The sequence below is a fragment of the Grosmannia clavigera genome (genome assembly GCF_000143105.1).
Source record: "Grosmannia clavigera kw1407 unplaced genomic scaffold GCSC_167, whole genome shotgun sequence".
NCBI lineage: Eukaryota > Fungi > Ascomycota > Sordariomycetes > Ophiostomatales > Ophiostomataceae > Leptographium > Leptographium clavigerum.
Window position 1 is genome coordinate 1,721,158 of NW_014040772.1, and position 23,039 is coordinate 1,744,196.

General features: G+C 57.0%; 7 protein-coding genes across 7 annotated transcripts; 5 read left to right on the forward strand and 2 right to left on the reverse strand.

Annotated features, from left to right (window-relative positions):
• Positions 1-1,745: 1,745 nt before the first annotated feature.
• On the forward strand, positions 1,746-5,757 carry CMQ_6176 (uncharacterized protein; the record flags this gene model as incomplete). Its single annotated transcript, XM_014315241.1, has 2 exons — positions 1,746-1,766; positions 1,870-5,757. The coding sequence occupies 2 exons, from the start codon at positions 1,746-1,748 to the stop codon at positions 5,755-5,757; spliced, it is 3,909 nt and encodes a 1,302-aa protein (XP_014170716.1).
• A 1,185-nt stretch (positions 5,758-6,942) lies between these two features.
• Positions 6,943-8,853, forward strand: CMQ_5936 (beta-tubulin; the record flags this gene model as incomplete). Its single annotated transcript, XM_014315001.1, has 5 exons — positions 6,943-6,954; positions 7,290-7,313; positions 7,408-7,433; positions 7,509-7,550; positions 7,611-8,853. The coding sequence occupies 5 exons, from the start codon at positions 6,943-6,945 to the stop codon at positions 8,851-8,853; spliced, it is 1,347 nt and encodes a 448-aa protein (XP_014170476.1).
• Positions 8,854-9,075: 222 nt separating this feature from the next.
• On the reverse strand, positions 9,076-10,059 carry CMQ_6232 (uncharacterized protein; the record flags this gene model as incomplete). Its single annotated transcript, XM_014315297.1, has 1 exon — positions 9,076-10,059. One exon carries the CDS (start codon positions 10,057-10,059, stop codon positions 9,076-9,078), a length of 984 nt encoding a protein of 327 aa, XP_014170772.1.
• Positions 10,060-10,983: 924 nt separating this feature from the next.
• On the reverse strand, positions 10,984-11,997 carry CMQ_5996 (uncharacterized protein; the record flags this gene model as incomplete). The annotated part of the gene is made up of 1 exon (XM_014315061.1): positions 10,984-11,997. The coding sequence occupies one exon, from the start codon at positions 11,995-11,997 to the stop codon at positions 10,984-10,986; it is 1,014 nt and encodes a 337-aa protein (XP_014170536.1).
• Positions 11,998-13,735: 1,738 nt separating this feature from the next.
• On the forward strand, positions 13,736-15,757 carry CMQ_6048 (protein phosphatase pp2a regulatory b; the record flags this gene model as incomplete). Its single annotated transcript, XM_014315113.1, has 6 exons — positions 13,736-13,779; positions 14,047-14,087; positions 14,170-14,267; positions 14,323-15,031; positions 15,091-15,668; positions 15,734-15,757. 6 exons carry the CDS (start codon positions 13,736-13,738, stop codon positions 15,755-15,757), a joined length of 1,494 nt encoding a protein of 497 aa, XP_014170588.1.
• Positions 15,758-17,383: 1,626 nt separating this feature from the next.
• CMQ_5985 (upd-c transporter) lies at positions 17,384-18,714 on the forward strand (the record flags this gene model as incomplete). The annotated part of the gene is made up of 2 exons (XM_014315050.1): positions 17,384-17,681; positions 17,756-18,714. The coding sequence occupies 2 exons, from the start codon at positions 17,384-17,386 to the stop codon at positions 18,712-18,714; spliced, it is 1,257 nt and encodes a 418-aa protein (XP_014170525.1).
• A 681-nt stretch (positions 18,715-19,395) lies between these two features.
• On the forward strand, positions 19,396-22,910 carry CMQ_6482 (AMP deaminase; the record flags this gene model as incomplete). The annotated part of the gene is made up of 2 exons (XM_014315547.1): positions 19,396-22,385; positions 22,436-22,910. 2 exons carry the CDS (start codon positions 19,396-19,398, stop codon positions 22,908-22,910), a joined length of 3,465 nt encoding a protein of 1,154 aa, XP_014171022.1.
• Between the last annotated feature and the right edge of the window lie 129 nt (positions 22,911-23,039).

Sequence of the window (23,039 nt, forward strand, 5' to 3'; positions counted from 1 at the left end):
GAGAATACGGCCAGAAACACGCCATCGAGAGGCGACGAAGAGACGCGATAATATAGAATGTGCGATGCTATGCAAAAGTACGCGATGAAATTGCACCGTCGCGCTGGCAGTGCCTATAATCAATGGGGCCTGCATGCAGGACGGCGAAGAATGGCTGCTTCTCTGTGGCCCATAATCTCCTCGCCGCAATCTCCTCGGCCTCTGGTTGGCTTTCAGCGACACACCCAGGCTACGTATCATCCCAAAATCTGGTTGGGCAAATGACAGGTCTCGGGCGATCCGCTAGCAGACAAGATCGATCTGCTCTGGCAGGACCGTCTCCAGCGCATTTGGCGCTGTATCACGCATCCGCCGCATGCCTGCGGCCAGGGCCACAACGGACGAGCGCCGTTGCTCCAGCGGCTAGCGTGTCTCCGTATCTGCACGAGGTCTGCATACCATGTATTCTCTGCGTGTCTGCGTGCCTTCCGTGGCTCGCATATTACATATTACATAGTAGGCAGGCGCGTTCCAGCCCCCCTCTCTCAGCCGGACCCGGCTCCTCCAACGTGCCTATCGTCTTTCCTGGTTTCCCTCCGCACCAGCGCATGTACTCCGTAAGATACTATGCAGCCCGTGTCTCTCGTCATTGGCTCTTACTTCCATCGCCGAGCCGGTTTTTAGCTTGGACACGCTCTGCCGCCCGCGACTTTTGTGCTTCAATGTCTTGTCCCTCCTAATCTGCAGTCTGGCTCTGTCTGTGTGCTTTCCTTTCGTTTTCTCCCGCATATCCTCATTTCTCGTTGCTGACTCTACCTTGTCTCGCCAGACGTTTTTCCCTTCGACTCGTAACCAAGGTTGTGCTGGACAATTGCCGACCAGAGGATTAGAAACGAACAAAGCACGCCAAAGGAACCTTGCTTTCTCCATACATCTCCGCCTCCCCTCTCTCTAGAAACACGCCCCTCCCGACACGAACAGGTACTAAAGTAGCCGTACTTTTCTTACCCCTGGTCTACGAGTATCTTACCAGCTGAGCCTGCCGACCCATTGAGGCATCGCGCTTCTCTGCCAATTGCTTGCCCTAAAGAAGCCTGGCGGCGCGATGCAGGCCACCCCCCCGTTGTCGAAGAGAAGTGAGAAAAGCAAAAAAAGGCCCGGGCAACAAGATCCCGGCAGGACTGGAAGGGCGGAACAGAACAACAAACAACAAAACAGAGGCTCGACAGCCCAGGCCGCCCCTAACCCACTACGGAGTAGCTGTATGTCCATCATGGGTCTCTGCCCTCTCACCCCATTCCTGGAGCAAAAAGGAAAAATATGTACCAGGAAAAGAGAGTAATAGAGACATGCTAGTCGCGTCTCCCGTCACTTTCTTCTAGATTACGACGTGCTCCATTCTTTCCCGTCTCTTTTCTTTTCTTGTCTCATACGAATTGCTGGTCAAGAGATTCGCGGTCTCCCACTAACTCGTCTTGTCCTTATTGCATAGAGCCCAGGCCTTTTCCTCTTGACAGACGCCTTCTCCATTCCGTCCTCCCTTTTCTCCTCCACGTCGTTGTCGCGAGCCGCACGCCTTCTCTTCCTTTCTTACACACACATTCTGCACTCGCACCACCCACTTCCACCCTCGTTTCAAAAAACAATGTCATGACGATGCAAACGACGACATCAATACCGAGTGCCGACCTCCTCTCCACGAGCACCGCCTTCTACGGCCGCTGCGTCCGCCACTCTCCTCCGTCTTAGCGACCCAGAGAGCTGCCATGATGCAAGCAGTGCCAAGCGTAAGTCGCCGTCGCGCCGGGCTTCCATCATGTTGCCCCGTCTCCTTGAGTTTGTTGACATCCGCCGATTAGCGTCGCTGACTCTTAACCTCTCCCGATGCAGCTTGTTGGGACGGGCACAGCCGTTGCTGCAGCCGCCTCCGGCTTGGTATTCGCACAGTCTACCGACGAGCAACCGCGCCGACGGCCTGCCTCCGCTCTTCCAAACTGGTCCTCCGCCTTCGACAATCCCTCTTCTCCATCTTGTCCGATCCCCACATCACGACCGCATGCGAAATCTGTCAGCTATGCCATGAGTACTGAGTACACAGGCTACAGCTACAGCTACAACAGCCAAGATAGTTCGTCTGCTGGACAGCACCCGACGCCTGCCCCCTCAACTGGCGCCACTCTTCCACAATTGGCTGTCGCCACCCCGATCCCTACCCCAAAAGGCGTGGGCCGTCGCCGTTCTCTTATCCACAGAGGCGATGCGCACGCCGTATCTGACGCCTCGCGCGACTCCGTATCGTCTAATGGTTCCTGGATACGGCGTCTTTCCCTCCGGCCACTCTCCCATGTTGAGAGTTCGCGATCAAGCATTGGCCCCGACTCACACTCCATGAACTTCTCTCTCGGCTCTTCTGCTCCCATTGTCTCCCCTGGACCTGCCACCTCTGCTCAGCAGCAGCCTAGAAATAAGCTGGTGAAGCGAACGAAAGCTGTCCGGGATGGAAGCTCAGACTCGCTTAAAAGGCGTGGCTCCCGTTCCCAGTTGCTCACCCTACGACGGCCAGCAACGAGCAATCAGCGCTCTGCTACCCTGCAGCACTCGCCGCTAGCGGCAGACAGCTCCTCCTTCGTCCCATCCACTCCTTCCTATCCCAAATGCTCCTTCGAACGGTTATCCTGCACCCCGGAACTGGACGACGAAGTGACGCGGGGAAGGAAGGACACTATGCCCACAAGGTTGCTGTCGTTCTTCCACGAACGGGTAGCTAAATCATCCGCGTCAAGTCGCGGGAACTCTCCCTTTCCCAGGGAGCGGAGCTCTAGCGTCTCTAGCTTCCAGCGCAATCCACTTCCGACTCGAACGATCCAAGTCCAAGGCGGCCAGTCCTCGCCAGCAATTCTCACCAAGCCGAGCACACTTCGCCCCCTGCGTCTAGGATCAAAGCACAGCAGAACACTGTCTTCTCTGAGCTATGCCAGGGGCACGGGAGAAGAGCACGAGGAATCCTATTCTCAGTTCACACGTGCAAGGCGTTCTTTGTCCATACATCTAAGCTCGCCCATTGGCTGGATATCAAGGGCCAGTAGCTTACGTCGGTCAAAACGGGGATCGGAGTATTCTGCGAGCAGCAATGCCTCCAGCAGCATCCCCAATCTGTCCAGCCCACCCACCAGTGGCAACAAGCGGCATGTCTCTGCTCCATCACCAACGACGCAGCTGCCGTCTCCACTGCACACACATATGCAACCGCGTAGTGTCACTGCACCTACAGATTTACGCCTACATAGGGTCATGGACGAGTCAGGCTTCGCACAGTCTAATCGGGCGTCGCATCGGGATCAAGACATGGTGGTACGACGGAGCAGCCCCATCCCGCCCTACTCATCGGACAGCTCCCGCTTGGTACCCGGGCGACAGCGAAACTCGTCTTCGCCTCTGCCTATAATATTGGACTTGTCAAACTTCAATGACCTCTCTCGGTTAGGTCTAGCTATAAGTACATCAGAAGCGGTCGTACTCTCGGCAAAGGAGGGGGGGAGACAGCGCTCGCAGAGTGCTGCAGCGTTTGCAGGTTGCGCATACCCAGCAATACCGAGAGCGTTTCCACTGGTCCCACACAGCAGAGAGGTTTCGTACGAACGCTCTTTTACTGTTGCCGGCTCGGAAAGTGAAATGCGCGGCTTCGGATCATCTGGAGACGACGACGACACGGACTTTAAAAGTGAAACGCTATTTGACTCTGTACGAACGGCAGCCTCGGCTCGAATTCGAATAACAGACACTCCGATCGAATCGATGTTTGACGAATCGCCACCGGGCACAGCAAGCAATACCAAGTCTAAGCGATTATCTATACAGGAGATTTTAGGCCAGTCTTGGGACAGCGATACCAGGATTCTTGAGGAAGACGAGGGAGCTTCTACGCCCATGAACGCAGCGGTTCGCAAATCACTGACACCTACGCTGCCTGGTGATCAAGTGCACAGTTTCGGAGCCTTGAACTCTGGGGCAAATGCCATTCTTGCGTCATCTGCAACAGCTTATCGGGTAGATCCCAGCCTCGCATTTGCGCATGAAATGAGCTTTGCTAGACTATCGCTGGACGACGATGATGCTGACGATGACGACAATGAAGGCTGGGCCCGCATTGATGACAGCGGCGTGACAAACAACCTGTCGCCGCCTTCATCACAATCGAACTCGCTTCGTGGCTTACATGGACTGCACGCAGCTGGCATCGATATCAGCGGTAGCCACCGCGCATACCCCGGCCAACGGCCGGCACTGGCATTCATGAGTGGGAATGGTACTTCTGAAGCGGGCACTCACTGCGGTAGCTCAGTGCACGAGATCGAGCGGGTGCGAAGCAACCTGTTTGACTGGAGCGAGTCTACAGCACAGACGGATAAAGCTCACGCGGATGGTCACTCACCCCGGCCGAAGACGGTGCATGGCAAGCAAGAGATGGATCTGCGGGGTGGACGCCCGTCAAATCGAAAAGGGCCAGGAGCTGGTCATGTGCGGAGTCAGAGCGTGCCAGCTCTGGCAGATTTTATAGACGGAGCAAAGCCGACCACATCCAAATTTGGGACCTGGGCTTCATCGGGACCTAAGAACCCCAGCGAGGACTGGGATGACGATTTCGACTTTGAGGCAAACGGTGATGATGACGCCTTTGTTGCTTTTGGCAGCAGCCAACTGGGTGAAGCAGCAGGTTCGATCAAGGGCCCTTCTACTCCCTTTGCCATGATAGTACCGGCCTCGATTCAGGCGACACAACCAACCGTCAAGGCCCATTCGGGCCAGATACGAGAGCTGTCCCTTTTGGTGGACGGACTAAAGCGTCTGTGTCGCCACGCCCGAGACCTGGAAATCGTCAACGAATCACCTGCGCTATGGAAAGAAGCCGAGAACATCATTGCATTGGCGTCGCCCGATGAAGAGGTAGAAGGGACAGCGCCGACCAGCTCTGTAGAAACTGATGATACCGGTACCCACAGCGATGGTGACTGGAGCCGCCGAACGTCAGCCGAATTTGGGCTCTCGAGCACCGATGCCCGCTTTGTGGACGACGGCTTTGATGCGGGCACCTTGAACAGTTTCGACGACGTTTTAAGCTCGCCTCGTTTATCGCATCAGTCGGCAACATCGCCACCGCACGAGATGAGCAGGACCGCTGTCGTTCGCGAGCGTCAGGGCTTGCGCAGGCGATCGGTCTTTTCACCCGAAGACGACATCTTTGGTGGGGGCTGGCCATTGCGCGATGAGACGGCAGTGGGAGTGACTGAGCAGCAGAACGTGGAGGAACAGGAACAGGAACGACCTCGGACTCCCGAACGACCTATGGCTGCCAGCGAGACTCCCGATAGTGCGATGATCGAGTCTATCATGGAAGCCATGCAGCAGCAGCGGTCGACATCAGCTCCGATCAGAAAGTCGCCGGTCAAGACCAAGTCTACGGAGCTGTTCTTCAACACTAACACGCTGCAAGAACTTGTGAAACGGGCCAACACGCTCTACCATTCGCTGTCAGACCTTGTGCGCCGAGCAGAGCTCCTGACGCAGAGCCCTTCTTGCACCCCGAAGCACGACCGGCCTTACCGACGGGATGATGGTAGTCCCGCCTTCACACGCGTCTTTACTGACCCGTCGACTCCTTCCAGGCGGCTGCCTAATAGCCAGAGCGCCGGCTCATTGCTTTCACGAGCATCGCCTTCAGTTGAGTCGCCCGCATCAACAGGCATCAGCCGGCGCCTACAGCTGATGACGGTGAACTGATGTCATGTACCCGGGACACACGATAGCCCATAAGACTTGGCATAGGAGATCAACGAAGTTGATGCATAATCGTGTACAAATACACAAATGGGGGTAGAGATAGTGTTTAATACCTGCTCTTCACGGCGTTCTTTTTTTCTTCTTCGTTTTTGGTGTTCGTTTCATTTGTCTACTTTTCATTTCGGCTTACGGAATTGCATAGAAAGGGACAAAACCGCCATAGTGAATCGGCTGTGTGACCTTTGAGCATTTTGCATTTGGCCTGTTTTGGTTTTCGTTTGGAGGGAAAGCATTCATCGAGGGTACAAAAGATCGGACCGGACCAGGCCCCCAAAAAGGGAAGTTGAAGAGAACCGAGTGAGCAGACTGAGTTGACGAGCTTAAAGGGGTTTAAAGAAGCGGCCACTGCCCTTGGCAGTGGTGGAAATCCATGGGATAAGGTGGTTTTTTGATTCTTTTCATCATGTCTGATTGACGAAACTGGTAGAAAAACGTCTTCATCCATGAACAAATATCGAGGCTAATGGGAATCGGCCCTCCTCGCTCTGTCTTCATGTTTACATGCATAGAGTCCAATGACATTACGCTTTTCAAGATGCTTGTTGATATTGAGGCTTATGTTATTGTTGATATGATATATGAGTCGTACGCCAGGGGTGTTTGTAGCAACTGAAAAGAACGCTCATAGCTCTGCCAACGCGGGGCACACACGCTAGCCCAAAACAAGAATGTAGCTGTGCACGGGCCAGGGGGCGACCAGAGACGCGACTGAAGGTAAACAGTGGATGGAGAACGCGCTATCGCATTCGCTGGATCTTCATTTGTTCCTGCCTGAGGCAAGGTCAACGGCGGTGAACGCTCCGTAATATGAAGGGGAAGGGGAAAAAAAGGAGGGGTGTTGAGAGACAGGGTCCACTTGTAATCAGAAGACAACAAATGAACTGCCCCTATTTTCAGGTCCCTATTGCCTCTCCACACGCACAAACCACTTGCTGTCGCCCAGCACACAGACCACTGTAGAGAGCGACCCAATTTCGTCTAAAGCTATTACTTCCCAACTCCTTTTTTCCTTTTTTTCATATTCCATCCTCTCACACCTACATAATACAACGGCGAAGGAACACCGTTTCGCACTCACGTCGACCACTGCATACCCTTAACAACATCGAACACCAAATCGCCAACATGCGTGAAATCGTAAGTTCGACCCCTGTTTGCTTGCTGCCGTTGTCCCCTCCAGCAAAGGCCTCACCGTCTCTTCGCGATGAAGACGGGGTCGAGATACGGAGACGTGAGACGGACGGAGTCGGGCTTCGGTGCCTGTCCGACATCGTTTGCACTCCGGGTTTTTGACCCGTTTGCTTGATCTTGATCTCGAATCTCGTTGTCGATGGGCCTGGGGAAGGGACATATCTGTGTCCACTTGACTTGCGACCTGGAGACAACGAGAACATTTCTTGATAGCAGAAGTGCCAGCTGCCTTCACGTTGTGTCCTACACAGATTCGAGAATCTCAACTAACGTTTTAACAGGTCCACCTCCAGACTGGCCAATGCGTACGTTTCGCCCTACTCCGAATCAATCGACCCCTACAGGCCCCCAGGCTCCGACGAAACAAACCTTAAACTGACACGGGCTATGGCATAACAGGGTAACCAGATCGGTGCCGCTTTCTGGTAAGTTTTATCTGAGCTATAAATAACGCATCTGGGCAATCAGCTTGAAGTGACAAATTCTAACCTACTTCACAGGCAGCAGATCTCCAGCGAGCACGGTCTCGACAGCAATGGAGTGTAGGTTTCCGGTTTCGGAAGAGTCTATTGTGGTGTATATCATCTAATATGTTCTATCAGGTACAACGGCACGTCTGAGCTCCAGCTGGAGCGTATGAGCGTGTACTTCAACGAGGCCTCGGGCAACAAGTATGTGCCCCGCGCCGTCCTGGTCGATCTCGAGCCCGGCACAATGGATGCTGTGCGCGCCGGTCCTTTCGGACAGCTCTTCCGGCCTGACAACTTCGTTTTCGGCCAGTCGGGTGCCGGCAACAACTGGGCCAAGGGTCACTACACGGAGGGTGCCGAGCTTGTGGACCAGGTGCTCGACGTCGTCCGCCGCGAGGCTGAGGGCTGTGACAGCCTCCAGGGCTTCCAGATCACGCACTCCCTGGGCGGTGGCACGGGTGCCGGTATGGGCACCCTGCTAATCTCCAAGATCCGCGAGGAGTTCCCCGACCGGATGATGGCCACGTTCTCGGTGATGCCGTCGCCCAAGGTGTCGGACACGGTTGTGGAGCCGTACAACGCGACTCTATCGGTGCACCAGCTGGTGGAGAACTCGGACGAGACGTTCTGTATTGACAACGAGGCGCTGTACGACATCTGCATGCGTACGCTGAAGCTGCCGAACCCGTCTTACGGCGATCTGAACCACCTGGTGTCGGCGGTGATGTCGGGTGTGACGACGTGCCTGCGATTCCCGGGCCAGCTGAACTCGGATCTGCGCAAGCTGGCGGTGAACATGGTGCCGTTCCCGCGTCTGCACTTCTTCATGGTCGGCTTTGCGCCGCTGACCAGCCGGGGTGCGCACTCGTTCCGGGCGATTACGGTGCCGGACCTGACGCAGCAGATGTTTGACCCGAAGAACATGATGGCGGCGTCAGATTTCCGCAACGGTCGCTACCTGACGTGCTCTGCCATCTTCCGCGGCAAGGTGTCTATGAAGGAGGTGGAGGACCAGATGCGCAACGTGCAGAACAAGAACTCGTCGTACTTTGTGGAGTGGATCCCGAACAACGTGCAGACGGCGCTGTGCTCGATCCCGCCGCGCGGCCTGAAGATGTCGTCGACGTTTGTCGGCAACTCGACGGCGATCCAGGAGCTGTTTAAGCGCGTGGGCGACCAGTTCACGGCCATGTTCCGGCGCAAGGCTTTCCTGCATTGGTACACGGGTGAGGGCATGGACGAGATGGAGTTCACGGAGGCCGAGTCCAACATGAACGATCTTGTCTCAGAATACCAGCAGTACCAGGATGCCGGTGTGGACGAGGACGAGGAGGAGTACGGTGTTGAGGAGGATGGTGTTGAGGAGCACGAGTAAGCGGCAGTTGTGTGTTATATGGCGCCGGCGAAGGGCATTCAGTGCCTTTCTGCACGGGCGGGCTGCGAAACTGCGGCGGCCCTGTTGTGTCTCTTCTTCGTGACTTGATCACCTAGCCCTTTCTTAACTTAATTTGAAACGAACCAGAAAGACATATTTAGTCTCAATCTTAGGTCGATGTCTTGAAAGTAGTAGTGCAAGTAGCGGGCTAAGAGCTTCGGCTCATTGGCCCGGTCTCCAGGAGATGACAGACTGGATGGAACCCCGCCAGAAGGAGTCGCGTTTGTGACTGTCTTTGGCAGTGCTGTAAGCTTCTTTGTCGTAGGCATGTCGCTGTGGTGACAGCGGTGGAGTTGGAGGTGGTGCCGGGCTGGAGATGACAGCAGCAGGAAGCTGTCGGAGAGGTGAAGGCGGCAGCTGAGGTAATTGCAAAGCCTGGGGTTGTGGCTGACGCTGAGGCTGGGGCTTTGGCTTGCGCGCGACAGGGCGGTTGTTGCTGCTGCTGCTTCCGCCGAGCTGTACGGTCTGCAGGGCGAATTCAGTTTCCATCTTGCGGCTCGCGAGAGCGGCGATGGCTTTTGCAATGGCCGAGTCGACGGGGTAGGGGCTGTCGCCATTTTTGTCGTCGTCATCCACGTCGCCGAGGCTGTAGCTGTAGCTGTAGCTGTAGCTGTGACGGTGACTGTGATCGTTGCCGACTCGTCTGTGGCGCCGGGACCAATCGGTCCTTTGGTCGAGCAGTGCGTTTTCAGCCTGGGCCAGCGGGCCGAGCAGCATAGCGCGCATCTCGAGGTCGCCCTCAGCCACATAGCGGGGGCCGTCGAGGCTGTCGAGGCTGTCGGGGCGATGGTTCCGTTGCTGCAGCCGCGCATCGCGGGCGGCGAGTCCGGCGATACGCAGCCGCGCGATCTCGTCGTAGTCGTGCACCTGTCGCGAGAGCTGGAACGGACGCAGGGCAGAGGCTATCTCGAACGGCTGCTCGACCGGCTGCTGTAGCAATCGTAAGGGTGGAGGGGGGGACGTGAAGATGCGCCGTCGGCGGCCGGTCGTGGCGATGCTGATGCGACTGACCGGACGGCTGGCCAGACGGCATGACGAACGTCGACTAATGGACGTCGCCGAGGAGGTCGATGGCGGACGGGTCGACGACGGCGGAAGGCGGGGATAATGCCCCATAGGCGGGGCAGCATCATCGTCAGCCGCCATGATGGGATGGTGCGTGACAATGGGACCGGCGGCTCTCCAGGCGGTTAGCGAGACAGGCAGAGCAGCAGCGGATTGTCGGCGCCGTGGATGTGGTCTCGTCCTGAGGATGCAGTGTTGTGGATGATGGTGTCAATGCTGTTGTAAGATAGTTGCTTTACTCGCAAATCTGGGAATGTAGAGCAGTGAAGAGAACAGAGAAGAAATCGCGGCGCACGAAGAATAGATTGCAGCTAGACCTGTGAACGGAGAGAAGAGAGAGAATAATACCAAAGAGTGTGTGTGCCAAGAAAGATCTATTTTTGGGACGAGTGGGCTGCCGCTGTTGGGCTATTCTTACTCAGCAGCTGCTCCCCCTTGCCGCATGGAGGAAGTGGTTTCACATACGAGCTCGACCACCTGTCTCACGTACTGCGACCGCTGACTGACAAAGGGCCGGACAATACGGAGTACTCCGTGTATAGTAAAAAAAGGACAGGAGGCCTTGTCTCGTCTGACTTGGCAACGATGCCTCTTTTAGAGCAGAAGCAGAAGCAAACCAGCCTTTAATGGCTCTGTGCTATGTGCCAACATGAACCATGTTGTCCATCGCTGACTTCTCCGTCGGGCAATGTCTGCCACACACATGTCTCTTCAGACAGGCATCTGGTCTGGTCGTGCCCATCTGATACGTGGCAGCGGGCGCATGGCCCTGGTTCATCCAAGCACCTGCCATGTCGTCGACTGCGCCACGTCTACAAGTACGAGCAGGTCTGCCCCCCATCCGTCCCGGACAGTTGTCCGAACAGAGCAGTGCACGGCACTTTGGGCATAGCTGCGATTTCCCGTAGCCTACAATACAAAGAGTTCGTTTGTATTGATGATGTCATCATCGTTTTTGGGCGGGGCTGTGGCGTGATGAGTCATCACGTGAGATACAGGAAGAACTCATTGGCTGCCCCGAAGGTGGCCCAGGATCTGCTGCAGCCGACCGAGTGCCCTAGTGCTGTGCGAGGGGCCATCTGGTGGCTTTATTGAAGCCGCCTCGTCCAGCTGCTCAACCTCGTCGCGCGCCTCTGCCACCAGCGGGGCCAATCCGCCCCAGACTTCTTCATCGTAGCGCGTGAGCACATCGCGCCACTGGCCCAGCCACAGCCGAGTAGCCTCGGGCGACTGGCCGACACCCAACAGGGTATGACTGTCGCCGTCGCTGCTGATGCTTCCGGGGGTCGGACGCATAAACGCGGGGGTGAAGTTGAGAACGTGGTCCCAGGAGGTGACTGTGGTGGTGGAGCTGACGGCCAGCGGGCTGCTGCCAAAGAGCGCCCGCTGCAGGCCGGCCACCTCATCCTCGGCCAGCTCCACGTCCTGCCCGTAGTCTGGCTCTTCCTCTGCGCCGTGGCCACCAGCCAGCAAGTGGACGACGTCGATCCCGTCACGGGACTGCTGCTCGGCGACAGCGGCAGAGAAGGAGGTCGGCGCCTCCGATTCCGGCTGGACAGCCGGAGGTGCAACGTCTTGGAAGCCGACCAGTCCCGGGAGGTCGTCTGGAATCGAGGTGTCGATGTCGGCGCCGTCCAGAAAGCGAGCAAACGCGTCCTCCTGCGCGGCAATGTGCTGCCGCGTGTGTCCGGCCACGAAAGCCGTCGACGACGTAGCCGCGTGTCTCTGTTCTCCCGACTGGTCTCTGGCGTAGCCTTCTGTGCTGCTGCTGCTGTTGCCGCCGGCTGGCGACGGCCCTGCCTTGCTGCTGCTATTGTTCGAGGCAAGCCCGACCAGATCGCCGCTGTGAGGCCGGCCAGCTAAGGCGTCACGGCCCAGGCCAGCGGCCGACCGGACGATGCGTGACAACACAGACGGACGCTCTGGATCTGTGCTTCCCGATGACGACGTCGCGGCTGCGGCTGGGGTTGTGGCCGGGGCTTTGCCTTTGGGGTCCGGTGGGGGATTGCGGTCGTCCATGGCAAAAGAGTGGTACGTATTCGTAGGACGTCCTGGGCCTGCTGCATCATGGTTTGTAGGATGGAGTCGGACAAAGACGACGAGGTGCGCATGGCCCCCAAGGAAAGACGGGATCGGGTGACGGGAGAAAGAGACGGTCAAAGCACGTGAATATTCAAGAAGGGGGGGACGGCAAGAAAACGGGCTGAAGGATTTCCCAGCACTAGCACTAGGCGACTGACTGGGGTCTGGAGAGCTGGAGAACGAGAGAGAGAGAGAGCAGTGCTCTAGCTCCCCACGACGACGAGGGGGGCGACCGAGAGCAGGAATGAAAAAAGAAAAGCGTAGAGGAATAGGAAAAAGAAAAACAGAGAAAAGAAGAGTAACGAGAGAATAGGCGAGATAATGAGACAAGCAGAACAGCCAGATGCAGCAGGTACCGTCAAGTACACGTGAGCAGCATAGCTCGCCGGATAGCTCCCAGATCAGCTTGCTAAGCTACCGGATTAGTACTTGTCACGCCTGGGCCCGACGTATGCAGCAGCAGCAGGACCAGGCGAGCTGGGCTACCCCGCACATACCACTTTTGCTCTGGCCCCTCCCCGTAAAGTGATTACTACAGTGCTCCGTATAAATGTAGGATAATATCTTATCTTACTGAGCAGCAAGGTCTGTTGCTCGCTGGCCATCCGCTGGACAGGCCCGCCAGGCCGCTCTCGGGCGCCCAAGCACGCAACGCCTCCGGCGATTATCGCCCGCCACTCGCAATTTTCTGGGCGCACTCCCGCCTTTTCTCTCTGCCTCTCGTATGCTTTTTTTCTGCCGTAGCCGGGACCTTTCCCCCCCAACTCTTTCCTCGTCCCCATTTCCCGTTGATATTGGCACCTGAATCCCCCCCCATCTGCATCCAGGCATTTATTGTAGGTTTTTTTTTTCAAACTCCTTCGCCGTCCTTTTGCCTCGACTTTCTCTGCATTCCCTCTCCGTCCGTCTCCGCCTGCCTCTCTCTCTTCCGGAATACACAGTTTATCCCCTCCTCCCTCCTCCTCCTCCTCCTCCTCTCGACCGTTTCCCTCGAACCTGCGCGGCCACACCTTCCTCAAGTCGCCCACCGCCTTCCTCCGGTATTTAGCTTCGTTTGTCGCCAAACACAACCTGAAGGTGCCACTAAGCCCAACCCGCATCTCTTCCCTCACTCTCACCACCTCTCTTCCTGGCCCTCGTCCCTCTCTGCCTCTCCGTCCGTACATGTGCCGCTCCGCGCACAGCTTCCCCAAATTCCCATCTCCTCCGCTGCCTCGCACACATACCAGCACATCAGCACATCTGGCCCCGCCTACCGGCCGTTATCTGGAAACACGCGCCTGCTCGGTGTGGCCCATCTCCATCTTCCGATTCCTATCGTCCTTTTTTTCTTGTCTACTACACCGTCCGTCTGACGCGACAGCTTCCCTCGTCTGTCCACACCCCCACACCTCCCTGCCCTTTCTTCTATCACTTGTCTCTTGTCGTCTTGGTGGCGCTCCATCTCTCTTTGTGCCTGGCTTTGGATATATCTTTGACACTCTTTCGACACCTCTTCTGCAGCTCCCCCCCCCTCTTCGTCGACCTTCGATAAATATCTCGCGTTTTCTGGGCCAGATCTCCGGCTCCGTGCTCGACCCACTCCTTTCCTGCCTCCGACACCGATACACGCTTTTTGTCGTCGAACAGGGAGGATTTTTGTGCCGCCCTCCCTCGAGAAGCTGGGTCAGAAAACATGGGGGATACAGAGCCGAACTCCCCCACGTGGAAGTTCACACAGTACGTCATATGAAGCTCAGGCCGCGTTTTGATGCAGCCCGCAATGGTGGTGGTGGTGGCTGCCAGATCCTGTTATAATATTGGTGCTGTGTTGTGCAGTTACTGTGCTGCTGGGTCGCTGGGTCGCTGGCCATTTTGGTTCTGCAAAGCTTCTTCCAGCTCTTTCCCAGATCACCGGATCTCCACCACCCTGCTCCATCCTAGATTGTCTTGGCACCAAGCATGCTTCTTTTTGCCACCCAATGGCTGTGGCTAACAATACCACAGATGCTTTGGTGATAAGGGAGACGTGGAGGATATCACAGAAGGTAAAGCGTGATGCTGCTTCCCAAATCTGGGGGTGGGACAAGATGGTAGGCTGGAACAGGGTCGGCTAACACATTCTCGCAGCGGATATCATCTCCACCGTTGAGTTTGACCACACCGGAAACTACCTCGCAACGGGCGACAAGGGTGGGCGCGTTGTCCTGTTCGAGAGGAACGAAACAGTGAGTACAGCCCTAGAACGCTGCACCATAGTGTAGGCGTCCTGTTAGAGAGCAGGACGGAGAGCGAGCGGCTGCTGATATAGGGCCGGCGGCGTCCCCCCCCCTCGTGCAGAAGAAAACGTGTGAATACAAATTCCACACCGAGTTCCAGTCCCACGAACCCGAGTTCGACTACCTCAAGTCCCTGGAGATCGAGGAGAAGATCAACAAGATAAAGTGGTGTCGGCGGCAAAATGCGTCACACTATCTGCTTTCCACAAACGACAAGACCATCAAGCTATGGAAGGTGTTTGAGAAGTCGCTCAAGGTTGTGGCCGAGAACAACCTGTCCCACGACCTGACACCCGGCGGCCTTGCCGTCGGTGGCGGGGCACCACGGCCGTTGCCCAGCGTGCACTTCAGAAATGCAAGCGACCTCAAGCTGCCACGCTTGACGCACCACGACACCGTCGTTGCGGCCGTCCCCCGCCGGACGTACGCGAACGCCCACGCATACCACATCAACAGCATCTCAGTCAACAGCGACGGCGAGACCTTTATCAGCAGCGACGACCTCCGCATAAACCTGTGGAACCTAAACATTCAGGACCAGAGCTTCAACATTGTGGATATCAAGCCAGCGAATATGGAGGAGCTGACCGAGGTCATCACTGCTGCCGAGTTTCACCCCCTCAGCTGCAACTGGTTCATGTATGCCAGCTCGAAAGGCACCATCAAGCTGGCCGACATGCGGGAGAGTGCGCTCTGTGATCAGCATGCCAAATGTGCGTCACCTAGCCTTTCACGTGCGCCTGCGAGTGCGATGCTAACCTGTCCCAAATAGTATTTGAGCAAGAGGAAGATCCACAATCCCGCTCGTTCTTCTCCGAAATCATCTCCTCCATCTCCGACGTTCGCTTCTCCTACGACGGCCGCTACATCCTGTCCCGCGATTACCTGACGGTTAAAATCTGGGACGTGAACATGGAGCGGCAGCCGGTCAAGACCATTCCCATCCACGAGCACCTGCGGCCACGGCTATGCGACACATACGAGAACGACAGCATATTCGACAAGTTTGAGGTTGTCTTTTCAGGCGATGCCAAGAACGTCATGACGGGGAGCTATAATAATAATTTCATGATCTATCCGACCGACCCCGACAAGGAGATGGAGGTTGTATTGCAGGCGGACAAGTCTGCTTTCAAGGCCAAGAAGGTCGGCGTGCCCACGCCGATCAACTCGTCGACGAGCCCGTCGGCAAATGGAAAGAAGGACAGCTCCAGAGCGGGAAGCCCTGCGGGACAAGGCCAACGGATGCGGAAGGAGACGGATGCGGACCAGATCGACTTCAACAAAAAGATCTTGCATATGAGTTGGCATCCATTCGAAGACAGCATTGCCATTGCCGCGACGAACAATGTGAGTACCCCAAACCCGGGTGTTTGCGCCATTCACGACATCGATATTGACTAACCTCTGTACAGCTGTTTGTCTTCTCTGCTCTGTAAGCGTACCTGGGAAAAAAAACAGGTACATTTGTTGGGCAGGATGCGTTTGGAGACAAGGGCCGTTTGTTTGGTTTCCAAAGCTGCTGGCAAGAGGTTGGGCTCTCTTTATATTCTGCTAGATGGCATGAATGGATAGGAAATCAGCATGCATGGCCATGGAGCTTGGGGGGTAGAGAGTCATCACGAAGGGGCTTGGTGGCGGCTGTGCAGTTTGCCGCATGCGAGCGGTTCACAAGGGCAATGCGCAGCAGACAGCATACCCTTTCTCTTTGCATGAGACTATATGGCATGAAGGCAGTCCGTGATCGTGGCGCGGTACCGTGTACAGTCCCGTACGAGTAGATTCTATACATACATGGGGGGAGGAATGCCAAGCAGAGAAGCAAGTAAAAGTAGACGGCGTAAAGTGACGTTACTGACGGCTGTGAATGGGGCATTAGGATATTGCTTGTCGGGAACCTCGCAGCACCGATAGCTAGTGGGCGATCTTAATCTCCAATTGGGATAATATAAACGGAGCAGTCGGGAATACGATACCACGATCTCCGTGCTCGTAAGATACGACGTACTCGTACGGAGTACTCCGTACCAATTATGATTAATACGAGGCAGGTTCGGGACGCGTTAGCAGGTTCTTACCAGGGAGCTGTGGCTCCGTGCCCGATGATTAATGGGCTGCATTACTGACACGGTGTCAGCTGTTAAGCATGTGCGCTGATTACTATTCCGTTGCTGCCGGGCTGCTAGATACGCCCAAAGGCTGCAGCTGCTGTTATTTGTTAGATGGAGGTTGCATTGTGCAGTCAAGGAGACCGTTCCTTCCTCCGCGTTGCCTTGCTCTCTCTCTCTTCCGTGAGCCCTGCTTTCATTTCACAGTACTCCGTTCAGGCTCCTCAGACTCTGCCTCTTATTTTCCATTTCTCCGTTTCCGTTTGTCTATTTTATTGCAGAAGATGACGCTACCCAACCATTTCGCCCCCACATAGCGATCCTGTTGCCCAATTGATACATTCACCTAGCATCTCTACCGCCGAGTTTCGCAGGGTTTTTTTTACTGGTCCCTCTTTCCTACGGCAGAACAGCCTGGGCCAACTTTAATACTGACAGGGACAGTTCCAGAGAGACCAGACTAACCACTGAAAGAGGGGGGTGTGCAGACGCACAGAAGCAGCACACATATCCACCTTGGGACCCAAGAACAGGACCCAAAGAACAAGACGCCGAGAGGGCGAGAGAGGACGGGCAACGTGACATGGCCCTTCCAGGCACTGTTCTGACTGCCGAGCTGGACACGATTCAGACCGCGTTCTGAGGACGGAACGAAGAGTTGTCTGTTTACCATTTTCCTCCCTTCTCTCCTTTCAGGGCCATTTCCTTCTCTCTGCATTGCACGCTCTCCAGCAACATCGGACGGATCGCATTCGCGCACATTGTCAGCTTCGCATTTCACGCGCCTTCTCTTTCATATCGAAAAACCGTCGCCTCTTTCGTTTACCTCTGCGAGCAACGCAAGCGTCCATATTCTCTGCTGTCGAGCGCCAAGACTTCCGTATCTACACCGACCCACCGGCCCTATCGTCTCACTGTCACCACGCCCACCGATTCCATCATACCGCCACCGTGTCCATGACCTCCAATTCCTACCCTCGCCGCCGCCAGACTCCGCACAAACCCCCCAAACATGCGGCCCCGCCTCCGGGCCCTCGAGTGATCAACGCCGCCCCTTCTCTGGAAAAGGCTGAGATGTATGGGGTTGACGATGATCGGCCCGTGTTTTCGCGGGCCATGGCTCTGGCTGGCCGCATCTTCATCGAGACCATCCCGCAATGGATCTCGGTCGGCGCCATGCTAGCCCTCATCTTTGGCGGCTGCTGTTCGAATGTGTTTGCGCTCGAGGCCATTATCAAGGTTGAGCCTGGAAGTGGTGGGTTACCGTCCTTCCCTGTCATACCGTCTGCCTGCCACCGCATTGGCTGCTCTCCTGCTGATATGCCACAGGCACGCTCCTGACGTTTGTCCAGTTTCTGTTTGTGGCCATCACCGGCTACATCTCGCAGCTGGACCGCGACCACCCCCCCTTCTTCTTGCGTCCGAACAAAGTGCCGCTCCGTCGATGGCTGGTCAACATAGTACTCTTTTTCAGCATCAACATCCTGAACAACCACGCGTTTAGCTACAACATCTCCGTCCCCGTCCATATCATCCTGCGCTCTGGCGGAAGCATCACTACAATCCTTGCCGGCTTTCTCTACGGAAAGAGGTATTCGCGTATCCAGGTCGTCGCTGTCCTTCTGCTGACAATTGGCGTCGTGATGGCTGCCTGGTCGGATGCGCCGGACAAGAGCAATGCTACCGAAGACAGCGACGAGGCTACGGACCACGGGGTTCGTTTTCTCAGCGGCCTGGCCATCCTGTTCGTGGCTCAGGTGCTGTCGGCCATCATGGGGCTTTACACGGAGGAGACGTACCGCAAGTACGGTCCCCAGTGGCGGGAGAACCTGTTCTATTCCCATCTGCTATCGATGCCACTTTTCCTCCCGTTTCTGCCGTCGCTCGTGCGCCAGTTCGCACGCCTCGCCAGCAGTCCACCGCTGACATTACCGTGGGGCGAGACGCTGGATGCGGCACCTGTGGCGGCAGGGATCCGCAAAAACGTCGAGCGCATTCAGATCCCGAGCCAGCTGGTGTTTCTCATGATGAACGTCCTGACCCAGTACGCCTGTATCCGCGGCGTCAACCTGTTGGCGGCGGCGTCGTCGGCGCTGACCGTGACGATTGTGCTGAACATCCGCAAGCTCGTCAGCCTGCTGCTGAGCATCTGGCTGTTTGGGAACCGTCTCGCACCGGGCACGCTCGCGGGAGCGGCGGTGGTATTTTTCGCCGGCGGGCTGTACTCGCTGGACGGTCGCAGGAAACCGGTATCGCGCACAAGGGCGGCCAGTGTCAAAGGCGGCTGACGTTGGGCGCGACGGCTTGGAAAGGGAGGACTCGGCTCACCGGTGGCTGTATGTGCATATATCTTGGCAGACACGCTCTAGTCATTAGTGGGTGACTAATAGACGATCGTCTTTGTCGCAATCATCGAGGATGAGACTGCGTGATGTACCAGTGACGTCTTTCAGGTACACTCACTGCCTCTAGGACCATCCGGGACTTAGCGTGCTACGGCTGTCGTCGATTTTGTCTGCAACCTATCGGCTTTTGTGTCGTCTAGCTGCATTCTGATCACACCGTCGCAGCTGCCAAGCCTGTTTCCCGACCAGTTGGTATTACAAGGCTCCTTCCATCTCTGCCCATTCCCCCTTCCCTGTGTGTAAATATGAGCTGGCTTCTGCTCACCGCCTGTCCTGGCACGTGCATCGAGACATTTTCGATTGTCTCTGATGTGACACATATATTCGAGCATATGTACAGACGTTCTGAGGGGCATCACTCGTTAATACTCGCTACTTCTTCCTCTTCTTCCCCGCTCCCTTTCCCAAGCCTGAGCTATATTACTTGGTGGACCCGCATCCACAAAGACATCTGATTTTCACCACGGTTCTTCCTATCTCTAGGCTTTGGGTCTTATCTTCTTCTTTACATACGTCTGCTGTCTCTCCATCGGCTTCACCTTTACGCACACGAAGCCAAGGACTATGAGCGAATTCCAGGCGCCGAAATTTGGTGGCAGGCCCGCTGAGAGCGCAACAGACTTTCTGCGTCGTCTCAACGTCAAGTGCTTGACAATCGGCTGCAAGTCCGAGAGCGACAAGGATGATTTTCGGCTCGTGTATTTTGTCGACGGCCTCCGAGATGGGGCTAGAGCTTGGTACGATGACGAGCTGTCAGCAGCAGAGCGCGAGTCGTGGCCGCTGCTGGCTAAGGCGTTCTGCGAGCGCTGGGGTGGTCGCAGCGAGGATGACGGCCAGAGGGACGAGGGGACCGAGAGAGTTGGAGCTGCAGGCGAACTGATTGGTGACGGCGTCGACACGGTCGTTCCCCACTACGACGACGACGACGACGACGCTGCGGTGACGGCCATTATTGCAGCCGGCACAACACAATCCCCGACGGCGGCTGAGCTGCCTCTCGAGGGCGGCATGCTGCTTCGAGATATGCCTCAACGGACGGCATTTTACGACTCTATCGACGAGCGTCAGATGAGCCAGAGCGATGCCAAGCTGTTCTACCAGAGGAGCCAGCTAGACCTGCAGCAGCTGAAGCAGCCGGCGCTGCAGTTTGATCCCGTCGGAAGTCCACTCGTCAGCGTGCCCACCGCCTCGTCTGTTGCTGACCCAAGCCACGGCTTACCGCCATTGCCAAGCAGCGATTACGGCTTTGGCGAGGTGGATCTTGACGCAGCAGCAGCTGCTGTTGGTGCTGCAGGTGGTACTTCGACTATGCCTGGCGAAAGTGGGCCTTCGAATCTGGGTGCTACGGCAGTAACAGCAGGCATGACAGCGACTGCTGCGGCGGTGACGCCGATCATGGCTCCATCAGCCACGATGATACCCACAGCAGCAGCCATGGCTTCGGGGTCATTGGGTGGTGGCTTGAGCTCGCTCACAGGGCTGAGTATCGGTGAGCCGTCAGGGATCGGCAGCAGAACGTACGCCGATGCGGATCCGCAGATCACGACGGAGCTGGCGGCGATCTTTGTGGACATCAAGAAGTTTATCGATCTGCGACGCAAGTACATCGGTCTCTCACTGCAGGGGCCGACGGACAATCCCAAGGACGACCCCAGCTGGAGGATCTACCCACCCCCACCAGATCCGGCTTGGGTGGCCGAGCACGGCACCGGGACGCACGATGCCAGCAACGGGGCAGACAGCCTCGCTGCCAGCACGGTGCTGCCGGAGCAGACGGGCGACGGCAGCCAGGCACAGGAGGCACAGCCGCGGCCTCCTGCACAGAACAAGAAGCGCAAGCCTGGGCAGGACATCGGCGAGGACTTCAACATGGACGACCTGATGCCGCTGCCGGGCGAGAGCAAGATGGTGTACCGGCTGGACAAGAACAGTGTGTACCAGGTGTACGAGGACGAGCAGGTGGCAGCGGCAGCGGCAGCGGCCGAAGAAGGAGCAGAGAGCAGCGGCGCGGAGACAGGAATGACAGCGATGCCGATTGTGCAGGTGCCGACGCTGCGGGAGTTCTACATGGACCTGGAGCCGATCCTGGCGCTGTCTGCGGACGGGCCAGCCAAGAGCTTCGCGTACCGGCGGCTGCAGTACCTCGAGGGCAAGTTCGGACTGTACACGCTGCTGAACGAGTACCAAGAGACGGCAGATACGAAGCGGGTGCCGCACCGCGACTTTTACAACGTGCGCAAGGTGGACACACACGTGCACCACTCGGCATGCATGAATCAGAAGCACCTGCTGCGGTTCATCAAGAGCAAGATGAAAAAGTGTCCGGACGAGGTGGTGCTGTACCGCGACGGGCAGCTGCTGACACTGGCGCAAGTGTTTAAGAGCATCAAGCTGACGGCATACGACCTCAGCATCGACACGCTGGACATGCACGCCCACACGGACTCGTTCCACCGGTTCGACAAGTTCAACCTCAAGTACAATCCGGTTGGCGAGTCGCGGCTGCGGACCATCTTTCTCAAGACGGACAACGACATCCAGGGGCGGTATCTGGCCGAGATCACCAAGGAGGTGATTGCCGACATGGAGTCGAGCAAATACCAGATGGTGGAGTGGCGCATCTCGATCTACGGCCGGTCGGCGGACGAGTGGGAGAAGCTGGCGGCCTGGGTGGTGGACAACAAGCTGTTCTCGCACAACGTGCGCTGGCTGGTGCAGATCCCGCGGCTGTTCGACGTGTACCGGGCGAGCGGGCTGATGGGACGGTTCGAGCAGGTCGTGGCCAACGTGTTTGAGCCGCTCTTTGAGGCCACACGCAATCCGGCAGCGCATCCGAAGCTGCACGTCTTTCTGCAGCGGGTGATTGGGTTTGACAGCGTCGACGACGAGAGCAAGGTGGAGCGGCGGCTGTACAAGAAATTCCCGGTGCCGCGGGCATGGGACTCGCGCCAGAACCCGCCGTACAGCTACTGGATCTACTACATGTTTGCCAACATGGCGACGCTGAACGCGTTTCGACGACGGCGCGGCTTCAACACATTTGTGCTGCGGCCGCACTGCGGCGAGGCTGGCGACAGCGAGCATCTGGCCGTGGCGGCGCTGTGTTCGCACAGCATCAGTCACGGGCTGCTGCTGCGAAAGGTGCCGCTGCTGCAGTATGTCTTCTACCTGGAGCAGATCGGCATCGCTATGTCGCCGCTGAGCAACAACGCGCTCTTTCTGGCGTACGAGCGCAATCCGTTCCACCAGTACTTCAAGCGCGGGCTCAACGTGTCTCTCTCGACCGACGACCCGCTGCAGTTTGCCTTTACCAAGGAGCCGCTGATCGAGGAGTACTCGGTGGCCGCACAGATCTACAAGCTCAGCCCGGTCGACATGAGCGAGCTGGCTAAGAACTCGGTCCTCCAGAGCGGCTACGAGTTCGCCATCAAGCAGCAGTGGCTGGGGCCCGACTTCCACCTGCCCGGCATGGCCGGCAACGCCATGGTCAAGACCAACGTGCCCGACCGACGCGAGCACTTCCGCTACAGCACCCTGATGGAGGAGTGGGAGATGTGAGTCGAGCGCTGTGGTGACAATGCTTAGTCATTGCTGACATAATCAGGATCAAAAAGTACACCAGCACCGGCTCGACCGTGGCAGCCAGCGCTCCGGGCACGGCGGCACCCCGGTCGCCGGTTGCGCCCTCGCCGCTGCCAAAGAGAAGCACCTCTGTAACCGGAAGCAGCCCGGTGGCCAGACACCGGACGACGAGCTTTGCGGCTCTGCCAGCAGCCGGCCAGCTGCAGAGCCCCTATCTGGGCCCGACGTTGACGCCGGGGTCTGCCTCGGCTGCTGCGCTCGGCATCTCCGGGAACATGACACCCTCGTCGCTGCTGGCGGCGACATCCTCAGCCACGTCGTTGCTGCCACCGCTGCCACCACCCACACTCTCCGGCAGCGAGCCGCGGTACTTTCCGGGCGTGGTGACACGCAGCCAACGGCGCAACAGCATCAGCAACGGCATCAGTGGCAGCAGCTTGAAGACGACAGCAGCAGCAACGGTGCGGCTGCCAGACGACAAGGTGGCAGAAGAGTGATTTGCATTTGCATGCTTGCTGCCGTATAGTGTGAGAAGTCACGTGAGCTCTGCGATCAATATCAATACCACTCTGCCTGTGCCGCTGTGATGCAGTGCAGATGTATACAAAACAAAGGAGAAACATCCC